This window comes from Cnephaeus nilssonii (genome assembly GCF_951640355.1).
Source record: "Cnephaeus nilssonii genome assembly, chromosome: 10".
NCBI classification, from domain to species: domain Eukaryota; kingdom Metazoa; phylum Chordata; class Mammalia; order Chiroptera; family Vespertilionidae; genus Cnephaeus; species Cnephaeus nilssonii.
In genome coordinates, this window is record NC_137081.1 from 43,435,537 (window position 1) to 43,455,739 (window position 20,203).

Here is a 20,203-nt window from a genome sequence, read left to right on the forward strand (position 1 = left end):
GTTGTTCATCTGTTTTCTCATTTTTCTGTAGTAAATTTAAACTACTCGAACAGTAAACTTTTAAATAAAACAAAAAATAGGTTTGCTTCTGAGTAAGTTTTAATATTTTTCAGTTTACTTTTCACCTCCAGGAGAGAATTGGTAAGGCACTAGAAATAAGAATAAAGCGCCCACTCACATCACTGTGAGGATCCCCTGCCCGGACAATGGGAAAAATTATGTCTGGATTTGAGTTCCCCAGAAGCAGACCCTGTCCGGCGTTTATCTGAGAGGTGACCTGTGGGGAAAGTAAGGCAGAGGGGAGAAGGAAGCTGATAAAGGGAGGGTGTCAAGTCACTTCCACCACAGGCAACAGGGACTCAGTCCCACACGTGTTCAGCACGTGTGCCTCAGGTACCCCATCACAGGTGTGAGGAAGCTGGGGCACGTTTCCTCCTTGGTGGCTGAGGGCTGCTTCTGGGGGCATTCAGCACTTCCAGCGTGTCCCATGTGTTCCTTTCGCCAGACGGGGAAGAACAATCCCCCAGGCAGAGGACTGCAGGTGTGGGCAGAGCCGAGTCCTCTGAGCAGAGGTGAAAGCCATAGGGGTGTGGGTGGATCCTGAGAGGGGCTGCAATGGGGCCTCGATTAGACCCTGATTTTGCTCTCTGGGGGATCTCCCTTGTTGCTCTCTGGCTCCTGGCTATGCCTCCTGGGAGGCTCTTCCTTATCCATGCACCTCCATGGCCACACCTAAGTGGCAATGGGGAGGGTGCCCTCTTGGGAGTCTGTGCAGAGGTTGTGGCCTGATTTCTGCAGATGCATGTTTGGGGTACCCAAGAACTGCTTTAAGGCTTGAACAACCCAAGTTTTTGTAGTCTGGGTTCATGAACTCTTCGGCAATACGATTCCTTCAAATACTTAGTCAGCTCCTAAAGTATGTGCAGTCATTCCATGTGCCAGTTATCGAGCTTCGTAACGTTTGCATTATAACCTCTATGCCTCTCCTTCAACTTAAAGGCAACCATCTTGAAGCCCTCCGGGGAACACGGGCTTGAGTGTGAAGTACCCGCCCTGCTCTTGGCTGCCGTGGGGAAACTACCCGTTTAGTGAGAGTTCTTAACAGGCTTTTGTCGCTCAAAGCCCTCTTGCTGTCATCACTCTTTGGAATTCAAAACAGAAGGCTCCAGATTTCTGGACTCATCCTATTCCTTTTCTTTTCTGCTCTTGAACCAGCCACCTCTTTCCCGAGTTTCACTCTTCCTTGTCCCGACGCACTCAACAAAGCCAGTAAGAATCAGCATGTACTAACTTTGGATTTCCCAACCTCCTCCTGGAGCCACAGGCCCAGTAACACTTTGCTCACTAAGTAACCTCGGAACAATTTTATTAAGTAATCTGCTATTATGGGTCTTCATCTTTTAGGCCTCCAACATCCATTTTCTTGCCTTCCTCTGCAGTGCTACATATTTTAGGGTTTATTCTTTTTTCCTCCATGGACTTTTAGAGAGAGAGAGAGAGGGAGGAGGAAACAGAGAGAGAAACATCGATGTGAGAGAGACACGTGCCCTTGACTGGGAATTGAACTGGCACAATGGGGTGCCCTCCTCCATGAAGTCACTCAAGTTCTAGATGTCACAAGTGAATTCCCCTTCAACACATGGGTGCCAAGGTTGCCCGGGGGGTGGGGGGGGGGTCATGTCCACTCCCGGCAGTCAGAGATGCGAAGAGCATGGACAGAAGAGCTCTGGCGGGAGGTTTGAGTCTCATAAAACGTCTTCTCACATGTCATTTTCTAGAACTCAGTCACACGCGTCCATCAGATGCCAGGGGCGGGGCGTGCTGGGATGGCGGGTGTGGCTCCTGGTTGCAGTCACAGTGCTGTGCTATGATGAAGGAAGACAACCAATTTTTTGAGTGGAAAGTTAACTGATCTCCCACAATTTTAAACAGAAAAGTTAATGATGTGAACTTTCAGCTCTGTCCTCTGACCTCCCAGCCCTTGGACTCGCTGAAAAGGGGGGTTTGTCAGAAATTGGGTTTGAGGTGAGGGGAAGGAAGACGAGAAGGAGCAAGCAGGGCATCTTTTCACAACTTCCTCCCTGTTTTGGTAAAAAAAATCCCTCTCAGGCTGAGCAATTACTAACTGCTGGCTTTCAGGATTTTACTTTTTAAACAAAGGAGTTGGAAAGCTGAACCACTCTGCCCTTTGCTCCCGCGTGAGAGTGGGCAGAGGACTGATGGAAGGGAGTGGGAACCTGGAACAAGAGCTTAAGCAGCAGGACGCTTTGCCATTACTTACTGCTCCTTGAACACCCGTGTGGGGGTGGGCAGTTCGCTCCTGCTGATGGCCCGCGGTGGGTAGGCGCTGCCTGCTGCAGAGGGGCTGAACAGCCGCTCCGGGAGCCAGCGAAGCCAATTTTATGGAAGAAGCCTTCTTTGTTAAAAACCAAATCCAATCAAGCCTTGGCTCTCTAGCTGCAGATTCAGTACCAACCATGCTCTTCTCAAATTCATGTTGTCACAGAGCCCCAGGCCCTCTCAGCCTAGTGCAAACCGGAGCGAATGGGCTTCCTGTGTGCAGCACCGGACGCCTGTGACTTAGGAGGATCGGGTCTGACACACAGCTGACTATCTGCTCAGACCAGTGACCCGAATAAACCCATCCGCAGAGCTGAGGCTCTGGTTTTCACAAAAGGGAGAGGGCTGCCCACCATTCAGAATACGTCTTTCCCTACTGCAAGTTGTTTTTTTAAATTAAGATCTGACTCATGGTGCATTTCAAACACAATGCAGTTCACACTCACCTTGCCCAGGGTCCAGCAACTGTGTCAAGTGAGGCTCTGTCATGGTGTGAGGCCCTCGGCCACGCCCTGGGCTCCAGGCTCTGCCAGCCCAGCTGTCCCTGCCCGAACAGGTGGTGTCAAACAATAGCTCCCGGCGGAGGGCCGGCCAGACCCTCCCGCCGCCAAGCGTCCAGCCAGCCAGACTCCTGCAAGCAGCCCGGTCGCCAGCCTCTACCAGCCCGGCCAGCGCCCACACCCATGGAGCCCCGGCCGCTCCTCCTGCTCCTCGGCCTCTGCTCAGGTAAGTGCCGGTTTTGGAGGGCTCTCCTCTGAGGCTGACGCACTAGACGCCCCCAAACCAGAGCCTTGCTTCTTTGGTGGGATCACAGGATGGCAGGCTTCAGCAGCCCCAGACGGCTGTCAGTTTCTCACCCATGTCCACTTGATTGGGTTTGGGGATAAAGACTTTTAGTTTGTGTTAATCCAGTTAAACTGGGAGCGGCTGGGCCAAAGGCTACAAAGTGGACAGGCGTCTCTCCCTCCATCGGTGCCCGGCCCCCACCCGCCCCTGTGAGCAGATTCACCACCACCTCTACCTGCCCAGAGCTGCTTTCACACTTGAACAACCACAGGGACTTGGAGGGACGACTTACAACGGCAGACAATAGGTTCACAAGCCCTTTGATTGCTCCTGGAGAACTCTGAACACGAAGAGGCTTGATTGACAACTCCAGGTGCCGGGGGGGGGGGGGGGGGGGGGGAGCCCTATTCATAACTGTAAGCAAAGGCTCTCCATGAGCTGAAATACTGCGTAACTTTTTAAACTTCTGAAGTTAAAAAAAAAAAGGAAGTTCATACAAATGCTTTCTTGCCTACGTTATTTTGGAAGTACATTACTATATGTAGGTGCGGGTTTGAAATGAAACCGTGAAACCTAGCACAGCCCTTGACCTTCATCCATCTCTGGAATGTGTCACAACACAGCAGCTGAAACGCTATCCTGAATCCCAGACTTCTGGTAGAGGAAGCTAGAGGTTTGCTGATTGCTTCACGTCAAAGCTTCCTGGTGACATCATCCCAACCCAGAGGCCAGGCAGCGGACACGCCGTGATTTCTCTTCTCTAATGTTGCTCTGACAACACAGGCCTCTGGGCAGGAGAGGTGGAGAGTGTTATTATGAACGTTTTTCAATAGCAGAGTTGAGGGAAATAGCCTAAACTCTAATAAATTCAGATACATTATATCCTGTGGGATTTGGACTTGATCCAACCAAAGCTGCCTGGTGGTGGCGGTGGTATGTGTCTGTGTGTTTCTGTGTGTTTGTGTGTGTGTGTGTGTGTGTGTGTGTGTGTGTGTGTGTGTGTGTGTTCGCAAACACTACACACAGTGAAAATTCTTAAGTTACATGCTTATGTATAAAAATCCTTAGGAGATCTCTCAGGATATCAAAAACCTCCAAAGATGCATGTTTAGCTACTTTAAAAGGCATGTGATATGTATTTAGATCAATCCTAGAATTTGCTGGTGTCAATTCACATGAGTGAATGCAGAGCTGGATGAGGCATTCCACCATCTTTGATTTTTTATTAGGGAAACAGGCTGAAAGGCATGAACTGACCTGCCCAAAGTCACTTAATTTATAAATCTCGGAATGTGATAATTTATAGACTGCATGGGTTATGTGCACAGTCAGAAAACAGCCTGAAATGTCAAAGGTGGCAAACTATCTCGGCACCAGGCTGAGATAAGCATTACTTACCCAAGGTGACTAGTAACAGTACCGAATTCCCTTGTCTAACCCACTGGGCATCAAGACACAAATTGGACCAGTGTGATACAAAAAACACATTGAGATCGTGTTGGGCTTCCCTTTTAGAATCAGTCCTTTGTGGGCAAAATTCTCATCATATCAGGGATACATTTTCCTGTGTTAGCTTAATACAGTGGTCGGCAAACTCATTAGTCAACAGAGCCAAATATCAACAGTACAACGATTGAAATTTCTTTTGAGAGCCAAATTTTTTAAACTTAAACTTCTTCTAACGCCACTTCTTCAAAATAGACTCGCCCAGGCCGTGGTATTTTGTGGAAGAGCCACACTCAAGGGGCAAGAGGGCTGCATGTGGCTCGCGAGCCGCAGTTTGCTGACCATGGGCTTAATACATAATGATCTCTGTTCTATTTAAATAGCTTTTTAAAAAAAGATTTCCTTTTAAAAAAATGTGTTTTTATTTATTTCAGAGAGAGGAAAGGAGACGGAGAGAGGGATAGAAACATCAATGATGAGAGAAAATCATTGATCTGTTGCCTCTTGCACGCCCCACACTGGGGATCCAGCCTGCAACCCAGGCATGTGCCCTGACCGGGAATCAAACCTTGACCTCCTGGCTCCTGGGCTGATGCTCAGCCACTGAGCAACACTAGCCCAGCTCTATAGCATTTTGTTATTACAACTTTTCCTCTCTTCCATCTCGAGAATCCCATCTACTTTATTGCCACCTCTCTTATAGCATGTTACTTTCCAATTTGTTCAGTTAATTATGTAAGTGACAAATGTCAATCACCATGAGGGCAGGAAGACAGGCTTTATGTCTGATTCACTTCTGATTATCTCAAAGCTCCTGACACAATGCTTTGTACACAGTAAATGTACAACAAATATTTGATAAATGAATTAAGGTTACCGCGGTCTGAATGAGGATGCTTTTGCTGAAACGGGACATTACTTACTTGTTTTTCTGTAGGGTTACTGACTTACACCCTACCTTTTAAGGAAAGTATTTACTGTGACTCATCGGCTTCATGAGGAATTGGTCCCATTCTCCAGACCACGTTGGAGTCAGGAACAGAATCATAGATTCTGACCTCAAGTTTCCTATCACTCTACCCTGTTTTGAGGAGGAAAGAGGGACAGAATGCTAATGAGCCTAATCTAAGAAATGGAGACTCGGAAATTCCTGAGAAATTCACTAAGGAAGGAGCAAGGGCCTTGTGATTGGCCGGGTGGGAGAGGAGGAAATGGGTGTCACTGGCGTGCTGAGCGTCCGGTCTCCAGTCCTGCCCTCTCCCTGGTGGGCCATAGGGTTGGCCTGCATAGTTCTCCTGCTACATAATGCCAACCATCTGCTCTATCTGTTGCTTTTAGTATGTTCTTCCTGCCAAACCGGAATAAACCACCACTTGAAAATAAGCAGCCCAGGGCAGTGCCAAAGCAATAGTATCACGTTCGGGGGCCAAGGCACTGAGTGGCCCATGCCGGTCCCCTCCCGCTGTGTGCTGAGTGGGGCCCGGGATAGACAGGCAAGAAGGACGGAGGATCACTGTGTCCCAGGGGCTTAAGGGGGTGACTGCAAACACTGAGTCTCTGGACAGCATGCTGTTGGAGAGTCCTCGGATGTAGGAGGTTTGGGGGAGATGCCATGTGAAAGCTCTGCATAGACCCTTTGGAGTGTGCAGAACTGGGGAACGAGGCAGGCTGGGCCCGGGGTTCCCCACGGAGACTCCAGGGAGGTCATAACGAAGAGTTTCAGCTGCACTGAGTGGAAATGACACATGACCTAATTTAGGGAGGAGGGGAAGAGTGTGCTCCTGATGTCAGACTGCCCCATTCACAGTCCCGCCTCTAACCAGCTGGGAACCATGAACACTGACCAACTGTCTGCACCTCAGTTTCCTCGTTTGTAAAACAGGGTGAAGACCTACTCATAGGCCTGCTATAAGGACTTGATAAGTCAATACAAGACAGGGCCTTTAATAAAGCTCATGGACTAATTAAAGTACACTCTTGGGGGATAAAAATGTCTCAGCAACATTGGTTATTTCCAGCTGAATCAAAGTACTGGCTGAGAAAGCGTGGCTGGGAGCATGGGCTCTGGGTTTGAACACTCGCTTCACCACTTATGGAATCTGGGCAAGTACTTCACCTCTCTGTGCCTCAACTTCCCCATCTGTAAAGTGAGGACAAAAATAGCACCTACCACACCCCATTATGAGGCTAGAAAGAGTTAGTATGTATAAAGTGTGTAGAAGAGTGGCACATACGTTGGATATGTCAGTTATTTTTACTAATAAAAATAGAAAAAGTAATTACTTTTTATTTTATTTCATTGACAAACTCTTCAAACGTAATATCCAGGGAGAAAAATAATGACCTGTCTTAGCAGTAGTAGGCTAACATGACTGGGGAAAAGAGAGCATCTCTTTCATTCCATTTTTAAAGCTGCCTTGGCCCAGGGAGAAGGTATGGGGGTTTCGGCAATAACCAGCGGAAAGGGGAGCTCTGGTTACATGAATCAAGGCAAACGGATCGTGTGTCTGCTTCCTCTCCCAGCCCTCAACAGGCAGTCCCCATCCACCCTCGGCTTGAGTTACAAAGATCCTTCACAAGGCATTTGCTGGAATCTGGAACACTTTTTCTCGTTGGGATAATACTGAGCAGTTTCCAAGACAGCCACAGCACACCCATAATGTTCAGAGTTAGTGCAGGAGCACAAGGCAGAGTGACAGGCGCTAATCCCAGCTCTGCCCCAGTCCGGTGACCTTGCACAGGTCGGCCAACCTCTGAGTCTCAGCCTGCCTGCCTGCCTGCCTCCCCGGAAGCTGGTGAGGACCACATAACATTGGCCATAAAAGGGCTCTGAGCCCCAAGAGTATTGATGATACTGCTCTTCATCCTGAAAAAAGATGCAGTAAAGATTTCTTAGAGCCAAACCGGTTTGGCTCAGTGGATAGAGCGTCGGTCTGCGGACTGAAAGGTCCCAGGTTCGATTCTGGTCAAGGGCATGTACATTGGTTGCGGGCACATCCCCGGTGGGGGGTGTGCAGGAGGCAGCTAGTCGATGTTTCTCTCTCATCGATGTTTCTAGCTCTCTATCCCTCTCCCTTTCTCTCTGTAAAAAACCAATAAAATATATTTAAAAAAAAAAAAAGATTTCTTAGAGTCACTCATGCTCCAAATCGGAGCCCCAAACCCAGGTTGGCAAAACAGTTTTCACTCTGTCTTAACAACTCAATTGGGAGATGTACCCACCAGCAGTATTTTTTTTAATAATGGTAAAATACACATGGTATAAAATTTACCATAGTAAAATACACATTACATAAAATTACCACTTTAAAGTGAACTATTTAGTGGCATTACGTACATTTAAGATGTTACGCAACCATCACCACTGTCTAGTTTCAGAACTTTTTCACCCCAAAAGGAAACCTCGCACCCATGAGCAGTCTCTCCCCAGGCCCCTGTCCCTCCAGGCCCTGGTAACCACTAATTTCTATCCTGGACATCTATAATAATAAAAGCATAATATGCAAATCAACCAAACGGCCGAACAGTGGAACAACCATCCGAACGACCTTCTGGACAAAGCCAGGGCTGTGAGGGCCAAGGCAGCTGGGGCTGTGAGGGCCAAGCCCCTTGCACAAATTTCGTGCACCGGGCCTCTAGTCTATAATAATAAAAGCGTAATATGCAAATAGACCAAATGGCCAAACAGTGGAACAACCATCCAGACGACCTTCTGGACAAAGCCGGGGCTAGGAGGGCCGAGCCCCTTGCACAAATTTTGTGCATCAGGCCTCTAGTTTCATATAAATGGGTCCATGCAATATGTGCTCTTTTGTGTCTGATTTATTTCATGTAGCATAATGTTTTCAAGGTTAACCCATGTTGTAGCATGTATCAATACTTAATTCCTTTTTCTGGCTGAATAATAGTCCACTTGCATGGTTAAACCACAATTTGTTCACCCACTTACCGAGTGATGGGCACTTGGGTTGTTCCTATCTTTTAACTATTGTATATAATGCTGCTATGAACATTCAGGTACAACATTTTGTATAAAACAATTCTTTTGAGATATACCCAGAAGTAAAATTGGTATGCCGTATGCTAATTCCATATAACTCGTGTGAGGAACCACCAAAATGTTTCCCACAGTGATGGCACCATTTTATACCCTCATCAGCAACATCTCAGGGTTCCTGTTTCTCCACTGTGTGACCAACAAGTGTCATTTCCAACTTTGCTGATTATGGCCATCCTCATGGGTGTGACCCAGCATTAACTGTTGGCTGCCCCTAGCATCTGAGGCCAGCCAGCTCGAGATTTCATTACGTCAGGACCAGACTCCGAAATACTGAGACTGGCTTTTGTGGGGACCCTTCTTCCTGCGTGTACATGTTCCTAGCAAAGATGATGCAGCCAGCAGCTGGATTAAGGAATGCCATCCTGTCCAAAGGGCAGGTGCCATGCTAACCTGGCACGCCCCACGAAGAAGGGACCGCACCAGCAGCTGTGCCTGGACAGGACGGTAGGCAACACTGGCTGCACGTGGGAGCCCTTCGGCCAGGGGGTCCTGCGTGCCTTCATTCGCTGGTCACGCCTCAGGTACTCGTGTTAGTGTCCGGGGGGGTGGGGAGCAGAGTCTGACAGCGTGCATGCCATTTGCTTCCTCAGCTGGCCTGGTCCTGGGCTCTGAGCACGAGACCCGCCTGGTGGCAAAGCTGTTTGAACAATATAACCGGGCGGTGCGGCCCGTGGAGGACCACCGCCAGGCCGTGGAGGTCACCGTGGGCCTGCAGCTGATACAGCTCATCAACGTGGTGAGTCAGAGGGCCCGGGCTCCCTCGGCACCCCCCTCTCCCCGCGCATCCTCCCCTCAGCTCCCCTCTGCGCCCCCTAAACCTGGGCTTGTCTTTTTTTCAGGATGAAGTAAATCAGATCGTGACAACCAATGTTCGGCTCAAACAGGTAATTCAGCTAGATAATTGCATTTCTTAAACCTGAAATTTAACCTGGGCCCAGAGTAAATCAATTTGGGCAAAAGGGGTATATACCAAAGTGTTAAATATTTTGGGGTGGTGGGATTATGGATCACATGTGTTGGTGTGTGCTTGTTTTTAACGTTGTGCTTTTTCTGGGTGTATTAGTTTGCTAGGGCTGCTATAACAAAACCACAAACTGGGTGGCTCAAACAACAGAGATATATTGTCTCGCAGTTCCTGAGGTCAAGGTGTCGATAGGATGGGTTTCTTCTGCGGGCGGTGAGGGAGAATCTGCTTCAGCCCTCCCTCCTTTGCTTACAGTTGGCCGTTTTCATGTTCACGTGGCATTCTTCCTGAATATGTATCCATCTTCAAACGCGCCCTTCTTTTTTTTTTTTTTTAATTGGCCACCTTTGCCTCTTTAGGCAGATCTGTGTGGGGTTTTTTTTTTTTTTAAATAAATATATTTTTATTGATTTCAGAGAGTAAGGGAGAGGGAGAGAGAGAAACATCAATGATGACAGGGAATCATGATTGGCTGCCTCCTGCATGCCCCCTACTGGGGTTCGAGCCCGAAACCCAGGCATCTGCCCTTGATGGGAATCGAACCCGGCACCCTTCAGTCTGCAGGCCGATGCTCTATCCACTGAGCCAAACTGGCTAGGGCCAAACATGCCCTTCTTAAAAGAACATCACTCGTATCGGGTGGGGCCCACCTTAGTGACCTCATTTTCACTTCATTACCTCTGTAAAGACCCTCTCTCCTAATAAGGTCATATTCTGAGGTACCAGAGATTAGGACTTCAACACTGAATATTGGGGAGATGTAATTCCATCCATAACATTGTGTTATCCAAAGTTGCCTCATTGGGCATATATTACTTTTATACGATAGGAAGAATTATACTTGTAAAAAGTGACGCTGCCTTCTTAAGGAAAATGTTCACAATAGGGTCATTCTCCGTTCGTGGTGGGCATTTGTGGCATGATAGAGCTGCCATCACCTAGTGGTGAGACTTGAAGGTACCTCTGTTTTCCCATCTGTAAAATGGGGTCAATGGCCACTCTTACGTCCCAGGATTATTGCGAGGACTAAACCATCAATATCAGTAACAAGCTTATAACTGTGCCCGCATGTAGCCAATCAGTGCGTTAGCTGGTGTTGTTAGGCTGAATTCTGAATCAAACGTTTCTTACCATAGCACAGTTTCTGTCGCTATCTGAATTGTCATGCCCATCAGAGTTCTTGATAACCCTAGATTGTTTTTAAAAGGTGTTTAGCTTTCTAATCAGTTAAAACTCTTCATTTCTAGCAATGGGTGGATTCCAACCTAAAATGGAATCCAGACGACTATGGCGGCGTGAAAAAGATTCACATTCCCTCCGAAAAGATCTGGCGCCCAGACTTGGTTCTCTATAACAAGTAAGCGAGACAGATGGGCGGATGGGGAGGGGCATGTCTGGGGAGGGGAGCCAGTGCCCTAATAGAAGGCCACCTCTTGGTGCTTCAGGATCCCAGAGCCAAGCTGGCATGCTAGGGGCCATATGGCGTCTCATGGTATGAAGAGAAACAATTATCCGAATCAAATTGAATCAGGGCTGTGGGTGAGGGACATTTAATCCCTGAAAGCTCCTGCAGGGTGCATGGCAACTGTCCAAGGAACCCAAGCCTCCTATAATTGAGTTCCTTGGAATGAAATGTCCTTCCTACCGATAGGTCTGGACCTTCTGAGGCTGTTGTTCGTCATACCCTTGTGGCATCCCAAGATGCCATGCCGCTGATGGCCCAGGGTGCCCATGTGGCCCACCCATAGGTTCTGTGACAGACGGCATGCCATGAAGTTAAATGTGATTCAAGGCACTCTGCTTTCATGACATGCTCATCATCACACTTTCACTGGCCAGGGAATGAGCATTTCAAAGTGCATCTGTCCCAGGCAGAGCACACAGCACTGGCCTGGAGGACTTGCACCCGATTCCACAGCACGTTTGGGGCGAGAGGCTGTGTGTGCTGCAGACTTACCAGGGAAGGTGGCCACGGCTAGTGAATGGAAATGATACCCTGTATGGCTGACCACCCCTACTTTGATGTTCTCCCTGCGTATTTTCCAGTTATAACCGGGATTCGAGCTTGATCCAGATTATACAATCATTTGTGTGAACTTTTCAGACAAGTATGCTTATTGTCTTGTGTTGGTTAAGTTTCTCTTCCAGTAAGAATGTGAGCGAGCCGAAACCGGTTTGGCTCAGTGGATAGAGCGTCGGCCTGAGGACTGAAAGGTCCCGGGTTCGATTCCGGTCAAGGGCATGTACCTTGGTTGTGGGCACATCCCCAGTGGGGGGTGTGCAGGAGGCAGCTGATCGATGTTTCTCTCACATCGATGTTTCTAACTCTCTGTCCCTCTCCCTTCCTCTCTGTAAAAAATCAATAAAATATATTTAAAAAAAAAAAAAAGAAAGAATGTGAGCGAGGTGATGAACTCCTCTGGTCTTGTTAACAAGCTTGTTCAGGGACACCTGTTGTGGGGAGAACCCTGTCGACCGGCTTAGAGGGAGAGACTTGGGAGATCCTGTGGCCTCTGCTCCTTTGAAAGGCCCAATAGCGCCGTTTTCTGGAGAGAGCCCACCTCCATCCCGAGGATAATTCAATGGGAAGAAAAACCTCCTGATTTATGTCCCTGAAAGTTCATCAGGGCAGACCCAGCCACCTGGTTACCCCTGCACCCCGCCCTGGGCCAAGGCCTGGACACAGGCTGTTTGCAGGACCAGCGGACTGCTCACGGAACAAGGCCTGCAGAAGTGGCCTTTGGTTATTTTTAATCTCTACCATGTTAGATGTTTTTGAACAATAAATTAGTGCCAACATCTGAAAATTTGGAAATATCACATCAAAACCCAGGCTTTTAGCCTCTCTAGAAAACTCCAACATTCAAGAATATGGAAACGTTGGGTTTAAAAATGTAGATTTTTAGCTTCTAAAGAAAAATCTAAATATCTGGCCGCACTGGGCCTTTCTCCCATCGGGACGGCACAGGCAGAGCTGAGTGGCACCTTCGTCAGAGGCGAGAGGGGCTATCCCTTCACACAGCCTCACCTCTCCCTCCTTCCTGGCCTGCCTGGCCCACGAGGCATCTGAGTGTGTGATCCCACCCCACTGAGTCCTAAATAGTTCTCAGAAAGGTATTGGACACCTTCCTTAACCTGCTTGTCACAGTAATGAGCCACTGGATATGTTCTTATTTAAAACTAGAGGCCTGGTGCACGAATTTGTGCATGGGTGGGGTCCCTCGGCCTGGCTGCGATTGGGGCCGATGGGGGGCCAGCAGGCTAGGGGGAAGGACTGTAGAGGTTGGCCAGCCAGGGGGAGGGACTGTGGAAGGTTGGCCAGCTGCCCCCCGCCCCCAATTGGGACCGATGGAGGGGGGCAGCCGGCCATGGGAGGTTGGCTGTGGGAGCGCACTGACCACCAGGGGGCAGCTCCTGCATTCAGCTCTGCCCCTGGAGGACAGTGTGCATCATAGCAACCGGTCGACTGGTGGTTCAGTCATTAAGTCCTTCGGTCACTTAGGCTTTTATATATATAGATTCCTAGGTTTTCCCCAGTTCACTTTCAAAGTATAGAGGGAGGGGATAGATGGAGATGATTACCAATACTAGAAAGCACTGAGAAGAAAAAGATCTGGGATGCAGTGGGTCAGCGTTACCTGATATTTCTTTAAAACTAGATTCCCAGATTCTTCCCCAGGTAATCTGATTCATGCTTAGATGGTGCCCAGGAATCTGTCTTTTAACATGCACCCCAGAGATTCTTGTTACCAGCCAAGTTTGGGAAACACTGACACAGACAAGAAGCGACACTGCCTGAAAGACAGCTTCTATAATTAACGCCCGAGTAATTAACTGGTCTCCCCTTTTGTCCCCCTGTAGTGCAGATGGTGACTTTGCCATCGTCAAGTTCACCAAAGTGCTCCTGGACTACACTGGCCACATCACGTGGACACCTCCAGCCATCTTCAAAAGCTACTGTGAGATCATCGTCACCCACTTTCCCTTTGATGAGCAGAACTGCAGCATGAAGCTGGGCACCTGGACCTACGATGGCTCCGTGGTGGCCATCAACCCGGTAGGTGGTGACCTCGTGTGCTGAGGTTGGGTTCAGGCGAAGCATGATTCGGGTCTTCAGCTCTGCCCCTTCGTGATCAGAGGCTCTCCGCACCATTGAGAGCCCGGGGGACCATCTAGTGAGATGGCTCTCAACTGATGGGTGAAGTTCTGGAGGTGCTGCCCATGAGAATCACCTGGACGCTAAAATGAAGTCCCAAGAATATGTATCTAATCCATCTGGGATGGGGCTAGGGCACCAATATGTTTCAAGCTCCTGGGTGACTTGAATGTATAACCAACTTGGAGAATTCCGGTAGTTCCAACACCCTCATTTGATAGGAAAGGAACCTGAGACCTAAAAGTGGAAGTGGCCAGGGTCCCACCTGGGTATGGACTAGCGCTGGGATCTGTGGCCTTGTCACAGGTCATTGCGAAACCCTGGCCCTCCTTGGGGCGGCAAGGCTGGGTTTTCAGAGTTTTATTTCATCTTCTCAGGAAAGCGACAAGCCAGACCTGAGCAACTTCATGGAGAGTGGGGAGTGGGTGATCAAGGAGTCCCGGGGCTGGAAGCACTGGGTGTTCTACGCCTGCTGCCCCTCCACCCCCTACCTGGACATCACCTACCACTTTGTCATGCAGCGCCTGCCCCTCTACTTCATCGTCAACGTCATCATCCCCTGCCTGCTCTTCTCCTTCCTCACCGGCCTGGTGTTCTACCTGCCCACAGACTCAGGTGGGTGCCGTTGCCATGGCTGTGGCTGCTGATGCTAACAGATCTTGTGCTGCTGTTTTGGGAAAAGCCAGGAATAATTATAGGCTAATAAAAAAACACGGCAGGCAGAGCCAAATCATCATCCCTCGGAGGGCACGCTTACTGAGTGGCCATGTGCCGTGGTGAGAGCACTGTGGGAGGAGCTCACAGCGGGAGCAGACTGCAGAGCAGGCAGAGAGCTGAACGAGACCCTGAAGATGCACATACATAGCTCAATCTACTTAAAGGAGATAATCACCAATACCTACCTACTTGTTGAATACCTACTGTGTGCTGGGTAAGGCGTGGATCACAGACATGCCTCATGCCATTTCCCCGGGGCAGTCACTTGCTCTTTACTAACCAATCAGGTCTTTCCCTCTTGTTCTCACTGCTGGCCACTTGAAAATAGCTTTTGCCTATATTTTTCACATGTCAGCCCACACAGCCTACCTCCCACTGAGTCAGCACATCTCACCAAACAACAGCAATGGACAGAAAACAGGAATAGGGTCTCTATACACCTGCCAGCAGGTCCCTAATCATAAACAATTCATGACTGACAAGTGTGTATGTGTGTGTGTGTGTGTGTCGGGGGGGGGGGGGGAATGGTACAGACAGTCCTTAAACTTATGACTTATGACAAGTCAAATTTTATCAAAATGACAAGGGGAAAAAAACTCACAAAAGTCTAAATCCAACTTTCCAAGAAGGAGAAAAAAAAAAAAAAAGACTATGCATTCACTCATTCAACATACAGTACTTGTTGAACAACAGTTAGGCAGTAGGAATATAGTGGAAAATAAGACAGAATTCGCCCCTACAGAATCTATGTTCTAGTGATTGTACTTAGTTTTAAACAAATGATCACACACAAATATTTTTTCAACTTTCCAATCAAATGAAGCTTCTTAAAGTGAAGAGAGAAAGCAATAGTCAGGCAATATGGAAACTACTCACAGTTTCTATACATGATTTATGCTCGGAAAGTATTTTTTAACAGTGAGATGCTTGATGAATGTTAACTATTATTATTATTATCACTATTATTAATCAAGAAATGGGTTGTAAATTGATCAGTATTTCATATTTATAATTCTGTCTTCTTTTTCACTTTTAAAGGCTTTCCTCCTCACTAGGTAGAATTCCACTCACAAGGTAGACTGATAACTTCTTGTTTGCACCTGCGCTGTATCCTGCATACACTCCTAGCATCTGGAAGCATCCTGTGTGTGTGTGGGAGGGGGCGGGGGGGCCAGGGGGAGCTCCATACTGGAAAGCAGGATAACACGGGGGTTCCCAGGACACACACAGCAAAACCAGCCTGAGGAAGCACCTCCCAATGGCTCTCCACTGCACCTAAGGTGGTGGCCCCCACAAAAGCATCCCAATGCCCTTCAGCCCCGCCCTTCTTGTTTGCCATACTTGCCTAACCAAGACTGCAACAGGGAATTGTTCACCCTGGGATGGCAGGGCCTGGAGAAAAGAGGTGGGGCAGGGCACTCCCTGGTCCCTTCATATGAAAACAAAACAAAACAAAACAATCATCCTCTTTAGACGAAAGTCAATGGTGTGAAATCGTTGCTGTCGTTTTCTCAGTTTGGGTCTTACCCTTGCTCTCATAATGAGAAAATTACACATGAACCTCTGGCTGCCCACCCACCTGCAGGGTGATGAGCAGGCCAGGCTGCGGTTCCGTGTTGTGAGGTTGAGGACGTTCTGCTACAGATGGGAAAACTTCCACCCGGGTCTAGCATGTACCTTGGTTCCCTGGGCTCCACCAAGAAGTGGAATTCTGGGACAGGAGATGAAGCCGCTGTTTCCTGCCTGGTGGCCTCTAATGAAAACACCTGCCACGTGCCAGTGTCTGCAGAGTTAAGGTGCCAAGGTCTCACAGGAGGTTCTACCCAAAATATGTCCCCAGGATGATGCTTTGAGAAATGCCTGTCACATTCCTCTCACCCGAGGGTTTCAGTGGTGTCTTGGTCTGAGAGAGCAGCCATAGCAAAGGACACAGACTGGGGAGCTTCAGAAACAGACATTTACGGTCTCACAGCTCTGGAAGCTGGAAGTCCGAGATCAAGGTATCAGCCAGGGTGGTTTCCTCCAGGGCCTCTCTCCTTGGCTCACAGATGCCAGTCTCCTCCTTGTGTCCTCACCTGGTCTTTCCTCTCTGTGTATCTGTGTCCTTCTTAGGAGGACACCAGTCATGTTGGATGAGGACCCACCCTAAGACCTCATCTATATATATAAAAGGCTAATATGCTAAGTGTCCAACCATCTGACCTGTCGCTATGACATGCATTGACCACCAGGGGACAGGTGCTCAATGCAGGAGCTTCCAAGCTGCAGTGACTTGGCAGCTGCAGTTCTCGGGTGACACACCCCAAACCCAGAAAGGAGGGAGCCCGATTCCTTGAGGGGCTGCTCAATTCCACCTTTGGCCATGGGTTATGTTGTTGCTGGAGCACTGTTGGCCCCGAATCTGGTTTACTGCACACTTGTGTTTGCGTTCCACACCCTGTACGACAGCAACTTTGCAGAGTGCCCTCTCGCACTCCGGGACCCCTCGGGGGATGTCGGAGAGCTGGTTTGGGCCCAATATCTGTGGGCCAGGCCAAGGGACCCCACCTGACGGAGAGATCCTGCTTATTCCGCAGGTGCCCTTTGAACCGGCGCCACCCCAGGTGGGGCCAGCTGGGGAGGACCGTGGGAGGTTGGCTCCAGGGTATGTCTGGCCTGTCTTGCCCAGTCCCACCCCACCAACCACCTTCTAATTAATTTCCTTTTAATGTGCACGAATCTGTGCACAGGGTCACTAGTTTTAATTTAATCACCTCTTCAAAGGCCCCATCTCCAAGCAGTCACTGAGTGGTGAGGCTTAGGGCTTCAACGTATAAATTTGAGAGGAGCAACAGTTCAGGCCGTAACAGGGGGGGCGGGTGTGCTTCGTCTCCATTTTGTCCAGGAGAGAAGATGACCCTGAGCATCTCTGTGCTGCTGTCCCTCACCGTGTTCCTGCTGGTCATCGTGGAGCTGATCCCCTCCACCTCCAGCGCGGTGCCCTTGATTGGGAAATACATGCTCTTCACCATGGTGTTCGTCATCGCATCCATCATCATCACTGTCATCGTCATCAACACGCACCACCGCTCCCCCAGCACCCATGTCATGCCCGACTGGGTGCGGAAGGTGAGTGAGCGAGGCCCCTGCAAGCCCCACACAGGTCCGCCGTCCCCTCGAGGGCATCTACAGGGCTTCCCTCCCCTCCTCCCCCGCCCTTGTCCCCAGGGCCAGAATTCTGCTCACCGTTGTGGGTACTCAGAGCTGCAAGTCCTTTCCGGGCTGTAGGGCATTTTTGGAAGGAACGTTCTTGGGCCTCTTTCTAGAGATGAATAGCCCACCAGCTTCCTCAGAGAGAGAAGAAAACCAGAATTAACAAGGCTCACCTCTAATTCAAGCTTTAAGAACCTCTGTAATTAGCGACGATAAGTAAATCACTGTCCTTTTTATTCAAATGCTGGGGGATTCTGAGGTTTCTGTTTGTATGGCTTGCAGTTCGTGAAGAGGTTGCTTATTTTTTGCTGGTAGAATCACCTGCAGAGAATAAGGGCTAGAGATGGAGGGGAGGCTTGATGAGAGATGGCCAAAGTGAGTTTTAATGGGGAACCTGGTCTCAAGTATTTACATTTTTGAAATGTAAAATGCATTCACATTTCAAATGTCTGTTGTTGTTGTTGTTGTTTATATAAAACTTCACACACACACAAATGGACAGAATCTTTTGTGTAAAATTAAAAATATTTGTCATGAATTGACAGAAACGACTGCTCACAATGTATTTTTTGGAGAAGAAATGGTCCCTGTTTGTATTTAAGACTGTTGAGTGACTTCTGGCAATACCTGTCTTGCATTTTTTCAGAAACAAGAAATGAAAGAAAATAGTTTAGCTCTTTTGTGGGGCCAGAACCTTATATATTTTTATCCTGAGAGACCCTTTCTTTAACCATATGATCTTGAAAGAAGCAGGTACCTGCAGGGGGCCCAGAAGCTAATCATCATTGGTTTCTCCGGAGTTCAACAGCTGCATACAGGCGCCCTCCAGTGGTGAAATGCTCACATGACAGAATCGGCACTGTTGACCACTGTAATTCCACAGGCCACAGGCTATGTATGCATGAAGGAATCTTTGAGAAAATCTAGTAGAGTCCTTCTGTTTTAAGGACAAAAAGGCGGAGGCCCAGAGAAGCCGAATGACTTGCCTAAAGTTACGTTGCTAATTCAAAGTCAGAGTTTGATGCTTGCCTTGCTGGCCATTATTCTCATACATGGATTTCTTTCCCAACGGTAGGTTTTTATCGACACCATCCCAAATATCATGTTCTTCTCCACAATGAAAAGGCCATCCAGAGAAAAACAGGACAAGAAGATTTTCACCGAAGACATTGACATTTCGGACATTTCTGGGAAGCCGGGGCCTCCACCCATGGCCTTCCACTCTCCCCTGATCAAGCACCCCGAGGTGAAAAGTGCCATCGAGGGCGTCAAGTACATCGCAGAGACCATGAAGTCAGACCAGGAGTCCAATAACGTAAGCTCCGTGACTTGAAACCCACACCTCTGGGTTTAAAGAATCAAGTGCTCGAGTGCAGATGGGTGGGTTTGGCTTGATGGGCAGGCTAGGGTTTCAGAGGCAGCTACTGACCTACGGTAAGCCTGGTGACCGCCTCTAGGCCACCTTAGTGCGTCAGCATTTTGAATAATCTATTCAACATGTAAAGATCATAATGCCAGCCGAAGGTTGCTGAAGGCTTTGCAATCTACAAATTAAAGGCTGTACCAGTAAAAGATGCATAACCTGCACTGTGGGCCGAATGACCACCTTAAGGAAATTCTAACCTTTTCTTCCCTCCCAGGCGGCTGAGGAATGGAAGTATGTCGCAATGGTGATGGACCACATTCTCCTTGGAGTCTTCATGCTTGTCTGTATAATCGGAACCCTGGCTGTGTTTGCAGGTCGGCTCATTGAATTAAATCAGCAAGGATGAGCAGAAAGCTGAGCTGAGCCTAGCTCCGCCCCAGCACCGGGCAGAGCAGAGAAAGGTGGGCAAACAGGAAGACTTGTCCACCTGGATATAAGCTCACTTATCAAATGTTTAATTTTCTATATGTGTGATGGACAATAATAATCTACATTTATAAGGTTGTGGCCTCCAAGTGTTTTCACCTTGCTTCTCCCTTCAATCTCTGTCAGCCTGGAAAGGGAGCCCCTTTCAGGAAATCACACTGGATCGCGACAGTAAGTTTCCACCCCCAATGGTGTCTGGGAGAGTTTTGCCCAAAATAGCTGAGGTTTTCTGTTGGTTTGTTTTTCTATTTTTATTGATTTAAGCAAAGAATGTATCCTTGGCTTAAAAGCCAGTTTTGTGCCTCCTGGGAAAGCCCCACCTACCAGTCCCAGAAAAGTAAAGAAAGCACTGGCTCTGGAGAGAAAGGAGGCATAGAAAGGCTGCCACCATGCAAACAGCATCAAGCCCCCTGTGATAAGGTCCGTGTCTACAACTGGTGGGTGAGGACAGCGTTTCCCCGTCTAAGGCAGCACCTGAGTTTGACGCTCAGGGTTTGAGGGAACACAGGTCCTGACCTGTAGTAAGTGGACGGGCCAGGCAGGAGGAAATCACAGACAAGATTTATTTCATCCTCATGACTTTCATACAGATGAGGAAACTGAACCTGAGGGAGGTTAAGTTCATTGCCTAAACTATCAAAGAGAAGAACTGGGATTCAAACCCAGACCAGCTCTGGGTTGAAGCAGCTC

At 48.6% G+C, this 20,203-nt stretch overlaps 1 protein-coding gene and 1 long non-coding RNA gene across 2 annotated transcripts; one reads left to right on the top strand and one right to left on the bottom strand.

Moving 5' to 3' along the window:
- Window positions 1–1,699: 1,699 nt before the first annotated feature.
- Window positions 1,700–3,508, bottom strand: LOC307106316. Its single transcript, XR_013814107.1, has 3 exons — window positions 3,419–3,508; window positions 2,787–2,884; window positions 1,700–1,865 (listed from the first exon to the last, which is right to left on the bottom strand). It is a non-coding gene; the product is annotated as an uncharacterized lncRNA (long non-coding RNA).
- CHRNA1 (cholinergic receptor nicotinic alpha 1 subunit) lies at window positions 2,846–19,433 on the top strand (the record flags this gene model as incomplete). The annotated part of the gene is made up of 9 exons (XM_079782705.1): window positions 2,846–3,066; window positions 9,223–9,368; window positions 9,472–9,516; window positions 10,844–10,953; window positions 13,458–13,653; window positions 14,130–14,367; window positions 17,354–17,577; window positions 18,737–18,976; window positions 19,302–19,433. The coding sequence occupies exons 1-9, from the start codon at window positions 3,024–3,026 to the stop codon at window positions 19,431–19,433; spliced, it is 1,374 nt and encodes a 457-aa protein (XP_079638831.1). The 5' UTR covers window positions 2,846–3,023.
- Between the last annotated feature and the right edge of the window lie 770 nt (window positions 19,434–20,203).